We start from the raw sequence: 25,047 nt of genomic DNA, 5'->3' as shown, positions 1-25,047 counted from the left end.
TTTCAATTTAGGGAGCAAAATATAGTCGAAGCCAAAATTTTGGTTTTGAGTGACTTCTTTTGATACTTTCGTGTGTTCTTAATTAACTCTTCAAACTCAACCCTTCCGAGACGTACACTCAGAGAAAAACGCCGTTCTAAAATCCAGCACCACCGGACTCAATTCAAGTTTTCATGTTCTTACTTTTTTGTTCTTGGAAAACGAACGACCTGTTCTCAAAATAACTACCTTGTTCTTGAACTGACAACCATTTTCTTGAAAAGAGAACGCTGGTCTTAAAATATGAACAAATGTTCTACTAATGAGAACAATGTTCTTAAATTAAGAAAAATGTTCTTAAATTAAGTTCAAGAAAAAAGAAACGTTATAATTCGTGTATACCCGTCCTAGTTAAATACAACATTCGGCTCAAGCTATGAAGCAGCAGTAGTTGCCCAGCGGCTATGATGTTGCGGTTGCGATCGTGTGGCGCGAGTTCGATCACCGTTAAACTCTGAAGTTTTTTAAAACAATTTTTTTTATTTTCTATTTGTTTGACTCTTATTTTTCGTTGAGTTCCATTCGCATATGCACAGGTAACTCTCAATCTTGTTATGCAATGTTTTAAATATATATTCAGGTTGCATCATCAAATAAGCAGAATTTCTCAATAAGAGAAATATATGAAAACAAGTAAGGAAGGCTAAGTTCGGGTGTAACCGAACATTACATACTCAGTTGAGAGCTATGGAGACAAAATAAGGAAAATCACCATGTAGGAAAATGAACCTAGGGTAACCCTGGAATGTGGTTGTATGACATGTGTATCAAATGGAAGGTATAAAGGAATCGAGATAGATATAGACTTCCATATATCAAAATCATCATTATCGAAAAAAAATTTGATAGAGCAATGTCCGTCCGTCCGTCTGTCCGTTAACACGATAACTTGAGTAAATTTTGAGGTATCTTGATGAAATTTGGTATGTAGATTCCTGGGCACCCATCTCAGATCGCTATTTAAAATGAACGATATCGGACTATAACCACGCCCACTTTTTCGATATCGAAAATTTCGAAAAACCGAAAAAATGCGATAATTCATGGACAAAGGAGGTTAAAGCGATGAAACTTGGTAGATGGGTTGACGTTATGACGGAGAATAGAAAATTAGTAAGATCTTGGACAATGGGCGTGGCACCGCCCACTTTTACAAGAAGGTAATTTAAAAGTTTTGCAAGCTGTAATTTGGCAGTCGTTGAAGATATCATAATGAAATTTGGCAGGAACGTTACTACTATTACTATATATGTGCTAAATAAAAATTAGCAAAATTGGATGAACAACACGCCCACTTTTTAAAAAAAATGTTTTTTTAAATTCAAATTTTAACAAAAAATTTAATATCTTTACTGTATATAATTAAATTAAGTCAAAATTCAACTCCAGTAATGATATGATGCAACAGAATACAAAAATAAGAGGAAATTTCAAAATGGGCGTGGCTCCGCCCATTTTCATTTAGTTTGTCTAGAATACTTTTAATGCCATAAGTCGAACAAAAATTTATCAATCCTTCTCAAATTTGGTAGGGGCATAGATTCTATGACGGTAACTGTTCTCTGTGAAAATGGGCGAAATCGGTGGAAGCCACGCCCAGTTTTTATACACAGTCCACCGTCTGTCCTTCCGCTCGGCCGTTAACACAATAACTTGAGCAACAATCGATATATCTTTACTAAACTTAGCCCACGTACTTATATGAACTCACTTTATCTTGGTATAAAAAATGGCCGAAATCTGACCATAACCACGCCCACTTTATCGATATCGAAAATTACGAAAAATGAAAAAAATGCCATAATTCTATACCAAATACGAAAAAAGGGATGAAACATGGTAACTGGATTGGTTTATTGACGCAAAATATAACTTTGGAAAAAACTTTGTAAAATGGGTGTGACACCTACCATATTAAGTAGAAGAAAATGAAAAAGTTCTACAAGGCGAAATCAACAGCCCTTGGAATCTTGGCAGGAATACTGTTAGTGGTATTGCATATATAAATAAATTAGCAGTACCCGACAGATGATTTTCTGGATCACCTGGTCCACATTTTGGTGGATATCGCGAGAACGCCTTCACATACACATCTAAGGGTCACTCGCTTTTAAAACCCTCATTAATACTTTTAATTTGATACCTATATCGTACAAACACATTCTAGAGTCACCCCTGGCCCACCCTAATGGCGATATCTCGAAAAGGCGTCCACCTATAGACCTAATGTCCACTCCCTCTTAAAATGCTCAGTAACACCTTTCGTTTGATACCCATATCGTACAAACATTCTAGAGTCACCCCCGGCCCACCCTAATGGCGATATCTCGAAAAGGCGTCCACCTATAGACCTAATGCCCATTCCCTCTTAAAATGCTCAGTAACACCTTTCGTTTGATACCCATATCGCACAAATATTCTAGAGTCACCCTTGGTCCACCTTTATGGCGATATCTCGAAAAGGCGTCCAACTATAGAACTAAGGATTACTCCCTTTTAAAATACTCATTACCACCTTTCATTTGATACCCGTATCGTACAAACACATTCTAGAGTCACCCTGGCCCACCCTAATGGCGATATCTCGAAAAGGCGTCCACCTATAGACCTAATGCCCACTCCCTCTTAAAATACTCAGTAACACCTTTCGTTTGATACCCATATCGTACAAACATTCTAGAGTCACCTTTGGTCCACCTTTATGGCGATATCTCGAGAAGGCGTCCACCTATAGAACTAAGGATTACTCCCTTTTAAAATACTCATTACCATCTTTCATTTGATACCCATATCATACAAACACATTCTAGAGTCACCCCTGGCCCACCCTAATGGCGACATTTCGAAAAGGCGTCCACCTATAGACCTAATGCCCACTCCCTCTTAAAATGCTCAGTAACACTTTTCGTTTGATACTCATATCGTACAAACATTCTAGAGTCACCCCTGGCCCACCCTAATGGCGATATCTCGAAAAGGCGTCCACCTATAGACCTAATGCCCACTCCCTCTTAAAATGCTCAGTAACACCTTTCATTTGGTTCCCATATCGTACAAACACATTCTAGAGACGCCTCTGGTTCACCTTTATGGCGATATCTCGAAACGGCGTCCACCTATGGAACTAAGGATCACTCCTTTACAAAATACTCATTAACAGCTTTCATTTGATACCCATATCGTACAAACAAATTCTAGAGCCAGCCCTGGTCCACCTTTATGGCGATATCCCTAAATGGCGTCCATCCATAGAACTATGGCCTACTCTCTCTTAAAATACTCTTTTACACCTTCCATTTGATACACATGTCATACAACCACATTCCAGGGTTACCCTAGGTGCATTTTCCTACATGGTGATTTTCCCTTATTTTGTCTCCATAGCTCTCAACTGAGTATGTAATGTTCGGTTACACCCGAACTTAGCCTTCCTTACTTGTTGTTATAAATTTTTTTTATTAATGACAAAAAAATTATTTATTAATAAAAAAATAAATAAATGGTACCTTCCCACTCCCACCGATGATCAAGCACAAACCGTTCTTAAATTGATACCGAAAACTGTTAAATCGACCACAAATCGTTCTCGAAGCGTGAGAACAAAAAATCTTAAATCAAGCCCAAGTAGTGCTTGAAATGAGCACAGAGGGTTCACACATCAATGCCAAAGTGGTCATAAAATACGAACGGTGTGCTTGGAAAAACTGTTCTTAAAGCAATCCCATCGGTCACCAGTTAAGAAAAAACGTACTTAACAGACTTTTGTCAACGAATGTTCTTGATTTTGAACTTCTTTCGTTCGTTTTAGAAGGTTTTTTTCTCTGAGTGTACAAAAATGTTTGCGGCTTCATCACAAAACCCTGAAGTTGTTTTAAATTTTATCCCACTGTACCAGCGCATACCTTTCACATTAACTAAGTAATGACACTTTGTTAAAAATGCTTTATGTATTTAAATATGCATTGCACCTGTAATGAATTAATTAAAATTCATTGGTGCCGTTGATTATAGCCACAAATTACTTGCAATAAATTGCATTTATTTAATCATCAGATTAGTTGTGTGTATTTAAATGATGTGTTGCATTGTTTACTCAATTAAAATGCATTACAAATTCGATCTCCATATATTTGTGTATATGCAGTGTGTAATTGAGTGAGACTTTGGTATCTGCAGAAAAGTATCTACATAGGTAATATCAATAAACCCATTTGTTCAAGTGTCATTTTGAAAATTCCAAATCCATTGACGTTTGCTTGAGTGCGCTCAAAACTGTCAATTAATTGCGAAACTTTCTCTGAATTTCAATTAGTTCGCCTTTTGTATGTGTTGAATGCAAGTTCCCAAACCATTGGAATAATTTGGTTGACAAAAGTAGTTACAGTAAGTAAAGTGATTCCATTTTATTGTTTAGTAGCGGGCCATGGTTGCGCGAGGCTTTGCTTTAAAAGGCAGCCCATTCGTATTTGACTGAAGAGAAAAGAGAGTACCCGTCATTTAGTACCCTTGCCTTGCACTTTAAAAGTTGGCATAAAACTTCGCTCAATCACTTGACTACTCATAAAAGAAGGCATTTGAAACGCAGTTTTGTATGTTTGACAAACGCTAAAGCAAAACAAAAATATTAATTAGGTTGTGAAAAATAATTAGCCTAACAGTGTGGGTCAAATGTATTTGCATAATAAAAAGGGACTCCATATGAACTCGCCACTGGATTGTAACTATTCATATAGGATCGGCGCTTCGCCCTTTTTTCATTTTCTTATTTTTACCTACGTAAGCTGCTCAATGGATGGTGATACGTAAAACACACACGACAGTGTAACTCGTTAAACTAGTAAACGTAGGGCAGTTGACTTACGACTCACACAATCACACTTCCTGTCGCTACAGTACAGAATTTGCTTTCGTTCGTAGCAATGCTGTGCTTAGTTTAAAATATTTTAAAACTTAACTCTTATACATATATTTTAGAAATGAATGCGCTGGTTTTTTATTTTAAGTATTTCTCACAGTAGACCTAAATGTAAGAATTTTCTTAAAGAAAGGTTGGTAAGTTTGGTTCTTAACCAAATATTTATTTTATTTAAAAAAATTTATATTTTGTTTATTTTTGAGTTCAGATATTTTTACACTAATTAGAATTTTCTTTTTTGAAGTTATTCACAAATTTTAAGTTACACGAAAATTCAATTAAAAATTATTTTAAAAATTAAAGTAAAGAATACGAAGTAGTTAACACTATATTTACTCCCCCTCCAAGAAAATTTAAAACAAACAAATTATTAATTAATATTAAATGTAACCTTTTTTTGTTTTTTTGTTGTTTAATATATTTGTATTTGTATTTAAATTAGTGTTAATAAGTATCTTCGCTGGTTTAAGTAAATCAATTGAAATATTTTTAATAGTATTTTTGTATTGAATTGTAAATGTTTTATGTTTTTTAGAAATAACTTTAAAAAGTCCTTCATAAGGTGATTCTAAATTAGTTTTACGAAGAAATTTAACAAAAACATATTCACACTTTTCTAATTTTTTAGGAACGAAAAAGTTTTCTTTATTATGATGAAAAACTTTAGAACGAACAAGCTAAAAATATTCTCTTATTTTTTGAAGAGCGTCATTAGAAAAATCATGTTCTTTATTATTATTTGAAACAATTAGTTCACCAGGTATTCTAAGTGCTTGACCATAAACAAGTTCAGCAGATGAACATTTTAAATCTTCTTTAATAGAAGTTCGTAAACCAAGTAGAATGAATGGTAAAATGTCAGACCAATGAACCGAGTCGTTTGATGCTATAATTGCTGCTTTTAAAGTTGTATGAAATCTCTCTATCATGCCATTTGCTTGGGGATGGTAAGGAGATGTATGAATTTTATGAGAACCTACAAGTTTAGTTAATTCCGTAAAAAATTTTGAAGTGAATTGTGAACCTTGATCTACTGTAATATTTAATGGTATACCAAATCGTGGTATATAATTTTGAATAAAAGTTTTTACTATAGTATTTGTTGAAATATCTTTAAGCGGATAAGCTTCAGGCCAACGTGAAAATCTGTCAATAATTGTTAAAATATAACTATTTTCATTTGAAACTGGAAGAGGTCCAACAATATCCATATGAATATGTTCAAAACGGCCTGATGGAATTTGAATTTTTTGGATAGGAGATTTAGTATGTCTTGAAATTTTGTATTTTTGACAATTGATGCAAGATGAAGTCCAATCGTTAATTTCTTTACGCATGTTAGGCCAATAATATTTATTTTGAATTAATTTTCTAGTTGTTCTTATACTTGGATGAGATAATGAGTGAATTTTGTCAAATATAATTCTTCTCATAGAATGTGGAACATAAGGTCGAAAAGGTTGTAGAGAAACATCACACCATATGTTTAAATTAATAACTGGAATATGAATTTCTTTTAAATTATTTTCAGGATTTGGATCAGAAATGGTTTTTTGTAAAAATGTATCAGTTTGCTGTTCTTTATATAAAGTTTCTAAATTTATGTCTTGAGTTGAAATTGCATTTATTTCTGGAATACGGGCAAGTGTGTCGGCAACTATGTTGTCTTTTCCACGTATATATTGAATATCATTTGTAAATTGAGCAATATATTCAAGATGACGTAGTTGACGAGGAGATCTATCTACTTTAGAATTTAGAACCTGAATTATCAGTATAAATTGTAAAAGTTCTACCTTCAAGAAAATGTTTAAGTGAATTATAAATTGCCAAAAGTTCACGATCAAATGTTGAATATTTAGTTTCTGTTATAGTTAATTTTCTTGAAAAATAAGCTAAGGGTTCTAGTATATAATTGCTAGTTTGTTGAAGAACTGCTCCAATAGCAACATTTGATGCAGTTTGTTTTTAATTGCATGTGTTAACATTTCATGCAGAGGACTAAATTAGAATTTTCTTTTTTGAAGTTATTCACAAATTTTAAGTTACACGAAAACTCAATTAAAAATTATTTTAAAAATTAAAGTAAAGAATACAAAGTAGTTAACACTATAGTAAGTATTGTCCGAGATTACCAATATCTCTCAGCTGAGAGGTATTAGTAAAGAAGGGTCACAAAAACATCCAGTTCGAGATTACCTTTTTCTAAAATTCAAGACATTGATTTATAATAAGTATGTTTGTTGATGTAAGGATAGATTTGGCAAAGAAACCCAGATCGCCTTAATAACTCTCAACCAGTAAATTGACAAAAAAAAAAAACAATACATGCAACTTTCACTAAATTGTTCACCCCCTCCTTCGATCTTCCTATATATTCATCTCCTTGCTCTTCTCAATCTTTTCGTCTTTCACTACCGTTCTATAATTTACACTGTTCCTTTAACCTTCATTTTTTATCCCACCCTAATATTCATATTTATAATTAATATTCATAATTAAAAACCATTAATTAACTTTAAAATATACATATTTAAATATTCAGCACATTAGTGCTTTTTTTCCAGTCCTTTATTACTTAATTAAATTTATACAGCTTCATATTTTTCACTTAAATTTGCAAGCTTTTATGACTTCATTTAAAACTAGCTTTTATGCGTAAAAGTAGTAAAACATAACGTGAAAACTAATTTAAATTTTATATTATTGGCATTTGTGGAATTAACGAACTTGAACATTTAGGTCACAACAGCAATGGAAACCTGTTGTACATTTGAGAGTATAACATTCTAATAATTGTTTATATGCAAATGGAAAATTGGCAAGTTTAGTGACAAAGTTTTTGGTTGAGAAAATTTTGTTTACATAATTTCATTCCCAGAAACGGCTCGACAGGGCAAACATGTTCTGTTTTCCGATATCAATCTAGTTAGTATGAGACTGCAGAAATTTGGAAACCCTATTAGCATCAAAGGAAGCGATCGTTTGGCGTAATGTGAATGTAGTACGAGTTGAAATCAAGTATTTCATTCTTATTTACATTGTAAATTTTTCAAAGCAAAATTACTTAGTTATTAACAAAAAAATTTTATCAATGCCAAAACTCTGCCGGTGTGTTAGCTAATTTCATTCTTATTAATAAGCAAGTAAGGAAGTCTAAGTTGGGGTGAAACTGAATATTACATACCCAGCTGTACACTTGAAATGCTCTTGTTGTTTGTTTTGTGTGCTTAATAGTGTTACAAGGCTGCGCAATAATACCTACATATACATATGGTTCTATTCTGAACTAATTTTTCTTCGAGTTATGGCTCCCGAAACATAAAAAATGTCTTAGGCATAAAAGGGGCGGTACCACGCCCATTTTTTTAAATTTTAAGTTTTTCCTATTTAATATTATAAGTCCACTTGGGAAATGACATACCATTGATATACAGCTCTTTTTTGCAAAGATATAGCTTATTTTATTCGTCCACGACCCTTTTACAAATCTTTATTAAAGGCAACCTCTCTGCCGTATGATTAATCATATTTGTAAAATTGATTTTATCACAAGTGGGCGGTGCCACGCCCATTTTAAACATTTTTTAAAATTTATATCCAGAGTCTCAATATCAGTCCACGTTGTCAAATTTTAACATTCTAGGTATATTATTTACTAAATAATCAGGTTTTTCCAATCTTAATATATAAAAAAACGTGTCGCAACATTTTCGGGCGCGATGGACTCCTAATCTACTGAACCAATTTTGAACTTGTTTTGCACTCCGTGTGCAGTTTGATCTAACTTGAGAGATAGGATAGGTTATATCTCAGTTTATAGTCGCAATATTATTTTATAGCAATTTTTTTTATTTGTTTATAAGTAATAATAAAATGTTACGTCTACGCAGTGGCACTCATACTTTCAGGTAGTGCGTATATACTTCCATGTAATTGGGGTTTCTGAGGGGGCCCGCGATTTAGAGGTACTATGACATTTTTTTTAATTCAGGAGAGTCTTTAGTTGTGTAGAGGGTAATTTCCATACCCCTGGGTGACTAGGGTCTCGAGATATAGGCCAAAACGTGGGCCAGTGAATTCCTAGAGAGTGTTTATACAATATGGATGAAAGCTGTTGTGAGTACAGAGTAATATATTATCCAGAGACGGACTGGGACTGGAATAAAATACATACCACCCTCTGGGATAGGCAATAAGGGATGCAGAAGAATGAGAAGAAATTGAGAGAAGATAAAAGAGAGAAGAAGGAGATTGAGAAAGAGATAGAATGAAACGAAGGTGGAGATAGATGAAGCGAAAAAGACGGAGGGAGCAGTGAATAAAAGGATTAGGAAAAAGTGAAGAGGGGGGAGGGCAAAGTCAGACGGAAAAAGCTTATTAAAATGTATGCAGATAGGCCAAATTTAGGGCAGGACAACGTGTGCCGGGTCTTCTAGTGTTATATATATAAAAAGTGGGCGTGGTTATCATCCGATTTCACTCATTTTCAATACCTGGGTCCAGGTAAGCTCGTGTACCAAATTTGGTGAAGATATCTCACGGCCACCGTGGTGTGATGTTAGCGTGCTCCGCCTACCACACCGGATGCCCTGGGTTCAAACCCGGGCAAAGCAACATCAAAAATTTTAGAAATAAGGTTTTTCAATTAGAAGAAAATTTTTCTAAGCGGGGTCGCCCCTCGGCAGTGTTTGGCAAGCGCTCCGGGTGTATTTCTGCCATGAAAAGCTCTCAGTGAAAACTCATCTGCCTTGCAGATGCCGTTCGGAGTCAGCGAAAAATCATTGGTCCGGCCAATTTGTAGGGAAAATCAAGAGGAGCACGACGCAAATTGGAAGAGAAGCTCGGCCTTAGATCTCTTCGGAGGTTATCGCGCCTTACATCTCAATATTTACTCAAGTTATCGTGTTACAAGTTATCGTCGGACATGGCTCAATCAAATTTTATCCGACACTGTGTGCAAAGCACGCTGAGTATAAAAAAGGGATGAAACATGGTAATTGGATTGGTTTATTGACGCAAAATATAACTTTAGAAAAAACTTTGTAAAATAGGTGTGACACCTACCATATTAAGTAGAAGAAAATGAAAAAGTTTTGCAGGGCGAAATCAAAAGCCCTTGGAATCTGGTCAGGAATACTGTCCGTGGTATTACATACATAAATAAATTAGCGGTACCCGACAGATGATGTTCTGGGTCACCCTGGCCCACATTTTGGTCGTTATCTCGAAAAGGCGTCCACCTATAGAACTATGGCTCACTCCCTTCTAAAATACACTTTAATACCATCCATTTGATACCCACGTCATATAAACACATTCCAGGGTTACCCTTGGTTCATTTTCCTACATGGTGATTTTCCCTTATTTTGTCTCCAAAGCTCTCAGCTGACTTCCTTACTTGCTAAATCTATTCTGTGTAACGCGATTTATTTAGTCGAGTTGAAGTTGTATTGCGAACGATTTTTGCAACTCGTGAACAAAAGAATTTGTCTTAACGAGTTTGAATATTTACGTGTATGCAATTATTCTTTTACATTTTTTTATGCTATTCATGTAAAGCTTTTAAATTTTTAATGACTTTTTTGACCTACTAGATGGTATTCCTCTTTCATATATTTTATAATGTTTAATAAATTTCACGCTCATTATTTTCATCTCAAGTTCTCTTTGCTCTAAATCAGTGGTCAACAAAACTGAAACTATGGCTGCGTTAGTAGGAGTAAAGTCATTATGCTGGTTGAGGTTTAGTAGTTGATAAAAAAAAAAGGGTTGACGTAAGCACGCATGTTTGCTAATACTCAATAAATAATACGCAAATATGCAATACAAATACTATTTTATTTCTTGGGTCTAACAAAAAATGTTAACAAAAATATTGCTCATATTTAACCATTAAAACATTATACGCATGGGTGTTTGTTTGCAAAATATCTGTTTGGAAACGCGAAAATAAACAATAGCCTCCTCTGATGTTGCTCCTCTGCTTGTTCAGCAAATGCTAAACGAAAGAGAATAGTAATGTGTGTAAAGCGAGCGCGAATAATTATTTCACTAACTGACAACCACTGCTCTAAATGCACCAATTATCACAGAGTTCATATATATATATATAAAAATATATATATAAAAATGAAATGACGTTCGTTCCTGTCCATGTTTTGGGGCCGATACGAGGCCAATTTTATTCGTTCTTTTTTCATATTATAGGGATCAAATAGGGGAAGGTTTTTAGCAAAAAAAATTTTTTTTTAATTTCTAATATATAGGCCAAAGTGTGGACCCGGGCACCCCAAGAATGTGTTTATTCAATATGGATATCAATTGAAAGCTGTTGATGAGTTCTTTAGCAGAGGGTAATTTTCATACATCTGGGTGACTAGGGTCTCGAGATATTGCCCAAAACGTGGATCAGAATAACCTTAGGATGTGTTTTTACATTATGGGTATCAAATGGAAGCTGTTAGTGAGTACTTCAATATGGGTATCAAATGGAAGCTGTTAGTGAGTACTTCAATATGGGTATCAAAAGGAAGCTGTGCTGATGAGTGGTAATTTTTCTCTGGGTGGCGAGCGTCTCGAGATCATTTCATGTGTACAACATTTTTTTAATAAATATACGAATTTTTCGATTTGTGTCGTGCTGCTAAGTTGCAAATTTTTTCGAAGGAAAGTAAACATAAACACCGAGGTTTGTACACTGTTTATGAGAGATGCTTCAGCACACATACACAAACGCACCTTGAAAATGGTCAACGCGTTTATTTTACTCCTGAAAATTCAGCGCTTAGAGCAACAAGTGCACCGTCTACAACTTTGACTGCCTTTTTTCATTTATGTCAATCGGACGATTTTGCAAGAACATTGCTATATGCAGAAGCGCCACAATATTTCACATGGGATAAATCCAGGAAAGAATTGCAAAGGCGAAAACAAGGAAAACCAGTTCAAGGTCATCCTAATATGTTCTCAACAGATGCATTAGGACGCATTTATGCAGTTCATCCAAATAATGCTGAGTGTTTTTACTTGTGATCGTTGTTAATTAATGTTCGTGGCCCAACATCATTCCAAGCTTTAAGAACAATTAATGGTGAATTGTGCGCTACATATCGTGAAGCATATACATATATATATACATATCGATTTCAAACGTTTGCAGTTCCCTAATCGCGTTGCCTTCGCTATGACAATTAATAAAGCGCAAGGACAGTCTCTACAAATGAGCGGTATTCATTTAGAATAACCAATTTTTTCTCATGGACAGTTGTATATAGCTTGCTCACGAGTAGGCAAACCATCGTCATTATTCATTTACTCGAAAGAGGGAAAAACCAAAAACTTTTTTTGCCAAAAAGTGTTACCATAAAGTTCGAATGAAAATGTATTAAAGAATTGTGTTGTGAATTTGTTTCGTATTAATTTTATTCTCTTTCAGCAAATCATTGAATTTATCGCCTAGCGGAGCGGGCGAGGGTACGCTAGTAATTCATAAAGCTCAATAAAATATCAATTTAACTTATGTTTAAAAAATTTAATAGGCCTTTCCCACGCTAATGAGCATTCTTCTTGCTTTTCAATTCGTTTATTCAAACAATTGAGTAGAGAAAACACTAGAACCGAAAAATTCCGCGTTGTTTTAGAAACAACGTGTAACTGTGACTACTCAATCGCAGCTTTTACTGCCCGTAACTGTGACCGAATAATGATGCGAAAGCAGTGTCATCACAATCGCGTTGGTCAACAGCTCTCGTCGCATGAAAACAGTTATGTCTCCATTAATCTGCGACTAACACTGCTATCCACTGCCAGAATATCGTAGGAAGTCGCTGTCTACCGCTAGGTTTCGTAAATGTAGTATAATACCGCGCCTTAATCGCAGCTCAAAAGGCTCGGATGAGAGTGAGACGCTGTTTTTGGGTCTCTGATTGTCGTTATTGGTAAGCGTAATTGCGAACGAAACGAAGATTTTATCACAGTCAGTTATTCGTGGTGATTGGTTCGAACTTGTGACTGTGATATACCGTGCTTTTTCAGTGACTGCGACAAAATTGCAGCGCAACTCAAAAGCAATCAAATTGCACATATTTTCATAGAAGAACATTCAAAGCAGCAAATTGAAATTGTAATAAAAGCTTCTGAAATGAAATGGAGTGAAGTAAATTCGCGTGTACGAGTTGCCGGTAGAAACGAAATGCCAAAGCAAATTTAATTTTCTATATTGCCATTCGATTTGACGGTTGCAGTAACCAACCAAGCAATGAAAGAAATCATGATTGCAGTTAAATTTCACTTTTGTATACTGAACCCACGTCCGCTCAAAAAACACCCACTAGTGTTTTGTTGTTCTGAGCTTATTTGAGCCTTGTATTTGCGCAATGAGTCAGCCATATTTCAATGAAAGGAATGAGGAAGCAGGAAAAAACGGAGTGGGACAACAGCGCAAAAGTAAAAAAATTCGCGCGCTTTTGAGAAGAAAAACTGGTAGCAGAAGAATACGAAAAAGTATTTCTATATAAGTTAATCAACTATAGCGAGCCGCAGATAAAGAAAAATTTCAAAATTCGCGAAAAGAACCCAATAAAAATTAGACAACGCTAAAAGCACCATAATATGGTTCTAAACAAGCGATCGGTTTAACTTCGTGTGCCCCCTACAAGCGTTAGCAACGAAAACATGTTTCTAGCAATTGCAAACCTAAATTTGCTTTTCACACAAAACCGCTACTGATAGGGCCAAAAAAAAAGGTTCAAGCCATGAGCATAAATGGGCATGCTGCAGCTATACGAAGTTTGACACCTCCGATTTACGATTTTATTAATTTAGATTCTAATACCTAGCTATCAATGAAGGCCTCTAAGAATGTACTGTGCCTTGAAACTGCATCTGGAAGACACGGCAAGAGTCGTTGCGAAGTAGCTTCGAGTACAGACCAGCTGCCTCTGTGGAATATTAGCCCTCATTCCAGTTTTGTCTCGAAGGATGTCTTATGTCCGACGGCCGCCGTGTTATAATACCACGCCAAGCACATCGAAGGTCCTAGTTTTATGGCCTCTGAAAAGCAACATCAAAATCTTTGGGAAAAAGTTCTTTCAATAAGAAAAAGCGTGGTCACCTCTCGACAATGGTTTGGCATTTGGAATGTATTTCTTCTATTAAAAGCTTCTCAGCGAAAATTAGTCAACTTGCAGATGCCGTTCGGTGTCGGCAAAACATGTAGGTTCCATACTGCCGATTTGTAGGAAAAACTAAAAAGTAGCACGATGCAAGTTTGAAGATAAGCTCGTCCTAAATCTCCTCTCATGTATATGAAATGAGTTGTGGGAATTTGTGCGAAAAAACGTCGACGGTAAAATGGCAAACTAAAAAAAATTTGAATCGAGCAGTAAACCAAAGCACAAAAGGCACTGATTTTGTCTACCTTACCCGGCACAAAAGTACCTGTGCCTGCGCGTGTTTACTAGGTATAAAGTAAAAGAGAATAGACATACACAGATTGGTTAGAACGGAGAGGGCACAAATATTCAACCTGCAGAAAAATCAGCAAAACAAATGACAAAGCATCTGTAATAAAGAATCTTCGTAGATGAACAAATTTCAATGGTTATGTTCAGGAACCCAAACTGTTATTCCTTTAGTAATAGAAGTCGTTCAGAAAAAAAGATGGTCCGGGCTTTTATTTTTTAAGGACAGAATAAAAGTCCGGCCCTATAACTATGGAACGGGTTATCCAAATGAAAATAATTTTTCTTCATAAATAATCTTTATTGTTTCAATCGAGAGCGGTGTATCAAATTTCAAGGCAATATCTTACTTTGAGTAAAAAAAAATACTATTAAAATGGGTCCCCGGCTATGTTTAAGCACGAACTCGCCACTGGAAATGACGAATTTTCACTAACGAACAGTAACTTTATTTCAACTCGCTTTCATTCCTAAATCTTGCCGGATAGTAACTAATATTGCAAATTGCCCAACTATGAACAACTCATAGCGCGAGTTATACTAAGAATAGCAAATGACTCGCCACTCCAAGCAGTTATGAAGTGCAAAATAACTGTGGGCGTGCACGGTCTATTGGCGGTGGTACTCATTCTGCCATTCTCAAGCGCTGTCACGTTGACAAACTTTGATTGTCAAAGGAATTGCAACGCAGTGAATGGAAAATAATGGCAACAACAAAAAGTGCAAACAAGGCGAGCGAAAAAGGTACTGTGAATCGAAAAAAAAGAGAGTAGAAAAGTGGGAACGTTTGCAAAGACCTTTTGAGGTCACGTGAAAGGCAACTTCTACACAAACAACAACAAAAAAAAGCAGTACTTGATAACACTTAAACAACTTTACAACGCAGCAGTGAATTTGCAAATCAAATAGCATTTCTTTATTTTCTCACTGGCTATCCCCGCTGCCCTTTGCTATTGTTGTTGTTATTTTATGTTACAGCTGCATATAGTTGGTTTTGTTGCTGAAAGTGTGTTTATTTAGTAACGATTTGAATTCAAAAGCTGCATATAAAACGTTTACTTTGTTGTTGTGATCTATGTCAAAACTGTTGCGTTTTACATTTTATGGTTTAAATGTGCTTACAGGAGATTTTATATTCAAATGTGCAATGACACTTTTCACCTTTAAGTTTGCAGTTAAATGGGGATAATTGCAGCTTGTGAAAAGCCTTTTGGTTCCGGGTTCGAAGCCGTGGTCATGTATCACCAGAAAAGTTGATATGTCTTAGCAGTTGTCATTTTGAGGCGGCATAACTTAAATCACGATGTACGTAGCTTAGCATTCACAGAGATGTATGTTTGGAATTACCCCAATAAACGTGAACTGGTTTTTTATATCTCTAATAGAATGCTTTAATGTTTTCTTGACAATTTTGTACTTTGGCAGGGTTAGTTAATATTACTGATTTAGGTAATACTGCCTTTAAAATTCATTAAAAATTCAGGGTGCTTCCGATTTTTCCGTTCTGAATATAGAAATAACTTTCCGCAACACTAGTAAGGTGAATGTATGTAGGCTAGAGGGAGAAAGAGCTCAAGAACCTATCCGAGTTTAGTTCTATCTCTACCCCGAACACGAATCGCCAAAATCACATCGTTGTTGTTGTTTTAACAGTGCTTCGCCCCATTCAAGGGACACGATCATTCACAAATTGTGATCAAAATCCTCTAACGGGAGTCCAATTAAACTGGATGGTCCATAGGGAGATTGGTATGAGTGGCGTAGGTTCCACATTACAATTGAAAACATTGTTGGTGTGTCTCACATGGTAGTGTTGTTTCTTTTCTGCAAGAGTGGCACATTAAATATTGATTACAGAGTTTATCGGGCGCGTCCTGGCAAAGGCGTTTACCGATCCTGCGTGGATTTTCCCTAGTGCCTACTTATGCGTGTCTGGATCAAATGGCTGTATTGGCAGGTGCCGGATCTCATCATAGTGCTTATGAAGATGTTCCCTTAACTCCCTTTGAGGCGGGGCTTGTCCAAGCAGATGTTTTCTATGGTATCCTGGTTTATGATAGTTTAGCAAAAACTGCTTTCTTCAAAGTTGAGCTCTTTGGCTTCACTATCTAGGCGGTGTTCAGGGGTCATAAGGAGACATCCCGTCACAGTTTCTTAACTTCGCGCCAAAAACACATTAGGTGACAGCAGGGTACTAATATACGAAAGGATGCCCGCAAGGAGAATTGCTATGAAGAATTTTAATTTCGCGTGGTGGACGATCTCTTGCAATTACTATTGGAAGTGGATAGTAAGGCCTTTGCCTGTATTGGAGCAGTGGTCAGCTATAAAATACTTCATCAGTTACAGAGTCAAAGGATAATAACAACTCAAATCAATAGAGTAGCTCGTAAATACACGAAAGCACATCGACTGTAAAATAATGACGAACGAACAAATACTAGCTCTGACGAAATATTTGAACCTTAAAGACTGTTCTACCAGAAAGCAATCAAAACTGTATATGAAACAATTACGTAGCTGCAAATAAATCTTTGAATGTATCAGCGAGCATTTCGAGATCGAAAATTTCATTACAGCTGACGTTCCATAGATCAACTACCCGCTGTGCTGCTCCGCATATGGCTTTCATTATCCGCGATCTTTCTGAGGTGAAGTGTATGAGGATACAATCTCTAAGATAACTTTTGATAATGTGCTGCAGGTTGCATGGGATTAACAATTTTCGCTCTTAGCGCTGTTCAAACCGTTTCTTACATCTAAGTTTGAAAGGAAAGCAGCTTGTCCGGTTTTGGTGTTACCTATTTGTACTACTTCCACGCTAGTAAGAATGTCTTTGAATGAATGGAGCATGCGTTGGATGGCGGGTTGGGATCCATCTTTTACACGTGCCAATTTACACTGGTGCTATTTTTCCCACATGCCAGAGAATGCTCCCTTTTTCGGCTTGTTTTACGCATATCCAGCAAAGACTTCCCCGAGCTCCGGGCGTATTTTTGAAACTTCTGTAATGCCTTCGGCTGGGAAGCCCCATATCCTTATTTATTTGAAAGCTTCTTTGTCGGATTTTTAACTCTTCTGTGATGAATAGCGGACGCTCTTCAGGCGTGCTGGTCTGATCTTCTCTTCTTTTTACTACTATATCTATTACAGTAGTAGCTCTAGCTCTAGATCTTTTGTAGTACTATCTCGTAGCTCAGAAGCAATAGGTCCCTGTTGATATCTATTCTTAGCGCTTCCCATTGGGTTTGCGAAGAAATACGCAACTTGATCTTCTGAGGGTGGCCTATACGAAGTTTATGACTGGGAGACCAGCCTGGATGCCATGTCCACACTTGTCTTCCTCTTGCCTTCGTCTTTGGCATGTAGGCTTTGGCCTACTACAACCCTTTACTTGGCATCTGTGTTGAACATGGTTAAGGTAGCGTCAGTCTACTCATATTTGATCTCCATTTTCCACTTGCGCCCTTCTTTTGGGCACCAAACTGTCTAAACGTCCTACTATTGCTCGTTTGAAATGAAAGAAAGCCTTAAAGGGACTTCTTTATACAATATGTATATTACCAAACCACACTACAAACCGCATGCATATTATCATTCCATGTTTTACTAATTTTTCGTATTAGTAAGCCCCATCCCAAAAACAAAATTACCTTATTTCTATGTATTCCGAAATCCAAACGATTATGCCATAAATTAAGCTGCTGTCAATAAACTTGCGATTGAGACGGTTTCTTAAATCTGTATTCCCAAGTTTCTTAGTAAACTTTGTATACTCATACCGCCTAATCTCCTAATTTTCATTATTCATGAAGTATGCATAAACATTCACTCACACATACATATACTATACATATGTACATGAAAAAAACAATATATTTTCAACCTTTCATCAAGAGCTAATTTACCTTTTCTTTGCAGTGTAGATACTACAACTGCTACATTTTACCAAATTTTCCATACACACATGCAGATATAATCACTAATTTTCTTTCCACGAATATTTTTCATTTAATTTTCATTGTATTATTCTTCTTCTTCTTATATTGCAGGTTCCTAATATGCCACTGAAAATGCCAACGCACGATGAAAATGGTTCGAGCACAACTACCACTACAACCACAAACATAAATGCCAACACACCTGCCTCAACGACGACGAATACTACATTTCGTACAACACCAACATCTGTTGCTACACCGTCAAGTCGAGCAGCAGCAGCAGCATTGGCGATGGGTGGCAGTGGTGGTTGTGGGCCACATAGTACTTTAACGAGAGCAGCGTCACACCCTACGTCGCTATCGTCTATGTCATCATCATCGTCGTCGACGTCTTCGTCGTTATTGTCGTCGTTGTATTTATCGTCTCCGTTGGGGTCGTTGTCATCATCCTTGCCATGTTTGCATCAGCAGCGCTTTCTCGAATCGCGCCAATTACATGCACATCCTTTGGTGGATATATTGTCGCCATCCTCAGCGGCAACAAAAGGTAAATTTTAGTTTAATTTTCAGTTATTTTCCTTGCCCCCCCCCCCCTTTTCTTATTATTACACTCATACATGAATGATGGTATTTGAGTTCGTGGAAAATTCAATTTTAGCATAATGAAGTCAGTTTTCTTTGAACTCGTACATAAGTAAGTATACAAAAATGTAATTGGCTATTGTGAAAAATATGCATTTATAAGTTTAGTAAGAATATTTACAAAAAAGAAAACTTCAAAGTAAACTTTTTTGTAATTGTAATTTTGGTCTCGCTCTTGAATAATTACAATTTGATTTTAACAATAAACTTCATTGCTTTTGAGAAGAAAATATGAAATACACATTTTACGATTTTTGTGTAGCATAATTTTAGGCGCTAGTCGATTATGTCTTACTACCGTTGCAAAGCTGGATTTCGCCTGAAAGTATGCAGAGACATTTTGACCCATTATGTTAGGTTAGGTTAAAGGAACTACTTCTCAGCAAAACATATTGATATCACTCAATGATATTACTTTATCCTCTAACAACATTCGTCCACCGCAAAATGTCCTGCTGTTGTTGTAGCGATAAGGACACTCCCCGAAGGCCTTGAGGATTGTTATCGATGTTGATGGTCCTTTGCCGGATGCAGATCCGATACGTTCCGGTACCAAGCCCGACCATCTCGGGAACGATTTGTTATGACCACATGCGACCATCTAGGCCATACCGCCCTCCCACCCCCTAGATCCATGAGGAGCTCGGGGTCGCCAGAGCCTCGGCTGTTAATGAAACAGGATTCGCCACGGATAGGTGAAGTTGACAATTGGATTTGGAGAAGCTATATATTGCGCTGGCAACTTGAAAGGGTTGCGCTACACAACCCCTTTAATCTATTTGGTATTTTAGTCGCCTCTTACGACAGGCTTACCTACCGCGTGTATATTCTAACCCCCTAATTCGCTGGGGGTAAGATAAGAGTACAGCCGCAGTGCTAAACAGTTGATGAAGTGCTTCTTCAGATGTTCCATATATACTCTGCCGGAGAAAGGCATCCGCAAGGGAATTGTTCAACATTTTCGTTCGCCTTCTCTCCTATTAGGTTCTGTAGGAACTCATTCATTGGGATTCCCATGCGTACGCCATGTTCTCCCATCAGACGGCGAGAGAGAATTAAGATTAATTAGGGACTTAGCTCTGTTATCAATGAATAAAAGCACAGCAGCTTCTTTGGCTTGACCATGTTGTGAGAAAACACTGTAGGCTTAAAAGTATTCTTATCGGAACCCGATGTGGACGTAGAGAAAGAAGGTGGCCATACTCTATTGAAAAAGCCAAGTGGAAAACAATCTAACATCCCAGAGTCAGGTAGGAATATTTTTGAGGACCGAAAGGGTTTTGACGGTTATGCGCTCTCCGAATTCCGTTCCAATTTATGCGAGTTTGTCAGAACACTTCTTTGCCGTGAAGAGCTGTGATCGCTGCCGCACTTCTTCCTACCATGCCCAAACTTTCTATCGCTTAATTATAGCTTTCAGAGCATTTATAGGTGTGCAGGGAAGTGCGCCATGCCCCATGGCTTTAGAGTAGATGGCATTTATAACTTTTCTAGATCTGCCCTCGACATTTTTGTTCTAGTTTGGTCTACTAGCTGTAGTAGCACGAAGAAATAGCCTTCGAAGAATTCACTTTTTGTCCATTTTCTCGAGACCACCTCCAGTGGTAGTTCGCTTAGAGCTTGACGAGGTGTTCTGGTTGCTGTTTGAGCTACAACATCGCCGTCAGCAATGGCTGAGCGACTCCTAACTTCAATAATAAGATATCACGCACATTTATAGGGAACACATACAGTATAGTGAAGAGTCTCCCAGGATTAATATATAGTTATATTCTCGTTTGAAACAGCTCCACGAATTTTACAAGTAGCTGATCCACCCTCATTTGTAAGCAGAAATCACCTAAGGCTTGCGTGAATATGTTGTTAAAAGCTTCTTCTATCCTGCAAAAAATGCCTTAAATGAAGTCTCTGAGGGCAGTTTTAGTTTTTGTGACGATAAGGTGAGGAATTCCGTATTATCTGGTCCTTGTTATTAAAGAGGATCTAATGGACTATTTGACCTTGTGAGGGATGACTAAATGCCACATGGAATTGTAGTTAACCACGATGATGTCTGGCCTTGTGGGGCTACTGTATATAGCTTGGCACAGCGGGGCTAACTGAGAGCCCTTTGTGTAGCATGTGGACCGCCGATCTTCATTTTATATTGCTGCAAATAATTTATCGAGAGTACTTTTGGGATTTCTTAACTATCTTCTTGACTATTCATTCGATATTCTGGACGGTTTTGCTTGTATAAAATGCTTCCTGCCAATAGTTCTAAGATGGGAAATTTCGAAACTTCACTAAGGTCTTTTCCGCTTTTTTCTTCATAGGAAACAAGACAAAAGGCGCCAAAAGCAGCGCTATCCCGAAGTTAGGTCTGCTGCTTCGCTAATTTCTAGCGTTGAGCTGAACTCACTAAAGAGAGCAGATATCTACCATAAGAAATGCGTATACGGAGCAAATTTCGAAATTACTTTCAACCTTAGCTAAGCCTTCATTCTTCATTTTGTAGTTCCGAAGTAGTTAGGGTCTGAAAATCAATATGTATTTTTTTTTTTAAATTTGTGATTTAATAAACTTCAAGCTAATCCAAGTAATTCGCCAGGCAGTTTACCAGTCAAGTGGAATGAGCGAAAGGGAAATTGTAAGGAAATGAGTTGTCCTTTTGGAGATTTATTGGATCTCATGAGTAAAAGCTGTGCATTTTGTTTCTGTAACAAAAACAGATAAGTCACCTTTTCTCAAAAACTTGGGCCTGAACAAGTGCTCTCTTTTCATGCATTGTCTTGAATATTTCATTTAAATGGCTTCTATGCAACAACGCTATATCTTCAGGAGAATAAAATCACTTTTTGAACTTCATATCTTATAATTTGAACCGACCTTGTAAATGTGTGTCTCCCTTATTGTTGTTATTCAGCGCTTTTCCAAAAATATATTCTTCAAAAGCATTTTATTAACCCCAAAATATACCACTAATCTAGTTTTTACGTTCATAGAACAAAGCACTTTAAGCGCATAGTAGAAACGCATGAACATATTTGACAATCTAAAATTATTTTGACTTGCATGTGCGTCTTGAAGTATGCAAAATTCCTTACAATTCACTTTTTATGCTTCAATAAAGCGTTAAAATGCGTGCAAGCATAAAATTCACGAACTTGCTGTGGCTCTACATTTTTCTTATTGCATGCAACACAAATTTGTATTGTCAGATATGTACATAAGTATGCTTGTTTATTTTCTTTACCCACTCATACCCTATTGTGCGCTAGAAGGGGCTGCAGAGCAGAAGCGGCTTTAGTATGCCTTATCAGTACAGAGCCACACAAAAGCGAGAATGTGCCAAGCGTAGTAAAGCAGTTGAATCCGTATACATTGAAATAAATATACGCTCTATAGTGTACACATATGCATAAATCTCTCACAATGTTGCATAACTCCTAAAAGTATGCAAGCCATTCGTGTAGAAAACGCAACCAGACAAGACAAGCTGCTGAGGATGAGATTTTTTATTTTTTGTTTTTGCTTTCATATTTTTTATCGTTACTTGTAACTGCACCATTCTAACCGGCTAAAAGTGTATGCAATTGCCAAGTCCTTTGCGTGATTTTTATGCTTTCGCTGAGGTTTTTTTATTTTTCTTGCGTGGAAAAAATCGATTTACTGCTGAAAAACTTGCTGCACTTTTTGTTTGCACACACATGTTTTCAACTTGCTTTCTTCAGTTATACTTCGCTGTATTCGTACTAAAGTCGTTTGGTTCAGCCAACAATGATTTATCATTTTCAGTTTCCATTTTTTTCTCACTTGCTCGAATTTCTTCATAAGGAATTTATATTTCTACATATTCCACCTATTACACAGTTTTTGCTTTGTTCACTTTCTGCGCTGTATACAGCCACTCCCAAGGATCTGAACAATGACACTGAGAAAAGACACGCATTTTGATAGTAGGAGCTGTCTCTCTACACACATATGCCCCTCTGCGCCTTAAAGTATGCAATTCAGTCAGTCTTTGGTGTGTTGTTACAAGTTTATATGTGATTGTAAGGTTTTTGTAAGACCAAAAGACGTAAATGTCGATGCGGAAAAAATATGATATCAACAGAAAGAAAGAAATTGCTTTGCTACATAAACAGCAATAAGAAAAGTTGAAATACTAAAAAAAAGCAGTGCAATCTGAGGAAGATGCAGTTGAAGGTAAAGTATCATTTTAGTTTCACTTCTGACGCATATAGATGGCAATGAAAGAATATACGCAAGGATATAACAAATAGTATTAGCTTGAGTAAAATGGAGACGCAAGCGAGCGCAGTTGGCAATTTGAACTCAGTATGATGGCGCTGGAATTGTGCATTTGATTTGTGCTAAACCACGTAAATCGTTCTTGCTTTGTGCAATGTGGCATGCGTGTGAAAAATGCAATGTTTATTTTTAGTAAGATTGAGAAGAAATTTGAATTTGATTAGCTTTTGAATTTACGATTTTGTAAAGAAATAAAACTGACTTTAGAAATAATGCTAAATCAAATTTTTTTGCGTGAATGCATTTTTAATAAAATTACATTCCTTGATGAAATTAAAAAGAAAGACCAAAGGGTATAGATAAAATTTGTTTTAAACAGCAAAGAAGTATTACGATTTAAAATGAGCGAAAAAAATTGATTGCTGGAACCAGACATGCTTAACCAACGAACCGATATCATTTCGTTACGATAATTAACGTCAATAAACGAAACAAAGTCATTTCGTTTCGTTTATTAACGTTAAGAACGTCAAATTAACGAAATGATTTTGTTTCGTTTTCTGCCATATCAAAACGAAATCAAATCGTTTATGTTGATTATTAATTTCAAACTATGCTGGCAATGCTATATTATTCATTTTGATGGCGGAGTCATTAAAGATGAAAGCATTAGCCAAGCTGATTGCAACTTTTCCCATGAGTTTTGACAGTACGAACACTTCTCATAGTATTTTTGACATTACCGACAACGAATTACACAAACAAATTACATGGAGTTTGTGTGTATGTCCGCTCGCTGTTACCACCTTACGGCTTCACCGTGGCTATAGCATTGCCAGCACAATTCAAACATAAAGTATCATGTTTTTGTTAACGAAAGCTTTTCGTTTCGGTTAAAAACGAGATACAATTTATCTTGATAATTTCTTTATCGATAGTATTTGGAAGTGTTTCAACGGAAACGGTGGAAATATTTTAATAAACGATTAACCTAAAAATAAGGTGCATCCCTGGTTGGAACATAAATAATGAACGCAATTTGTTGATCCCCTATTATGGCCTTTAAAATTACGTGCTGGTCGATACCCGCCTCAAAGTATGCTACACCTAAAGCAAGTAATTATATTTTTGTCTTTTACTTATATTTTTAGATAGGTTGTTTAGGTCAACTTAAAAAGGCTAATTGTTCTTATCGAATCAACTAGCAGTCCTAATAATGTACACCTTTCCAACAAGTTAACATTTATTATCTATCTATATCTATAAATCTTATAAAATAAAGTCGCTAAATGACATGTACGCACATAACTTCACACAGAATGCTCCGATTTGAAAACGGGTTTTTGCATTTGAAAGCTTAGCTACGTGAGATGGTACAGTTAATATAATTTGAAGGAATATATTATGGGAGCGTGGTAGATTGCCAAAATGTAGTATAAAATCATAAAATTTTTGTTTACACAGCTATAACTCATAAACGGATGGATGGATTTAAAAAATTCTAATTTTAGGTAAAACTTTGAAATATTTACCTTCGATCTGCATCAAAAAAAAAATACTTGATTCGTTTCTTATATCAACCAAATTGTTTAAACAAAAGTAACATTTTTACCAAAAAATGCGTGTGGTTGTTCGCTTTAAACTGTACGCGCTAATTGCTTTTGAGTGAGGCATGATGCGACACATACATACGTACATATATAGAATTCGTTGCGTTATTTAATTTCCGGCCTATGTTTATAGGTATGTATGGAAGTACATCACTACATTGTATAAAACAAAGTCGCTTTTTCTGTCCCTATGTCCCTTTGAA

At 36.3% G+C, this 25,047-nt stretch overlaps 1 protein-coding gene across 4 annotated transcripts in view; it reads left to right on the top strand.

The window, feature by feature from the left end:
- Positions 1-25,047, top strand: part of sba (six-banded) — a 644,101-nt gene that overhangs the window by 403,718 nt on the left and 215,336 nt on the right. For all 4 annotated transcript variants that reach the window (XM_067763162.1, XM_067763164.1, XM_067763165.1 and 1 more), the window contains one exon: positions 18,471-18,906. In XM_067763162.1, coding sequence (XP_067619263.1) covers positions 18,471-18,906 — 436 coding nt within the window. The remainder of the gene's footprint in view (positions 1-18,470; positions 18,907-25,047) is intronic.

Source organism: Eurosta solidaginis, chromosome 1 (genome assembly GCF_040869045.1).
Source record: "Eurosta solidaginis isolate ZX-2024a chromosome 1, ASM4086904v1, whole genome shotgun sequence".
Taxonomy (NCBI): Eukaryota; Metazoa; Arthropoda; class Insecta; order Diptera; family Tephritidae; genus Eurosta; species Eurosta solidaginis.
Note: the sequence above shows the minus strand (reverse complement) of the source record. Positions and strands in the feature narration are given on the sequence as shown.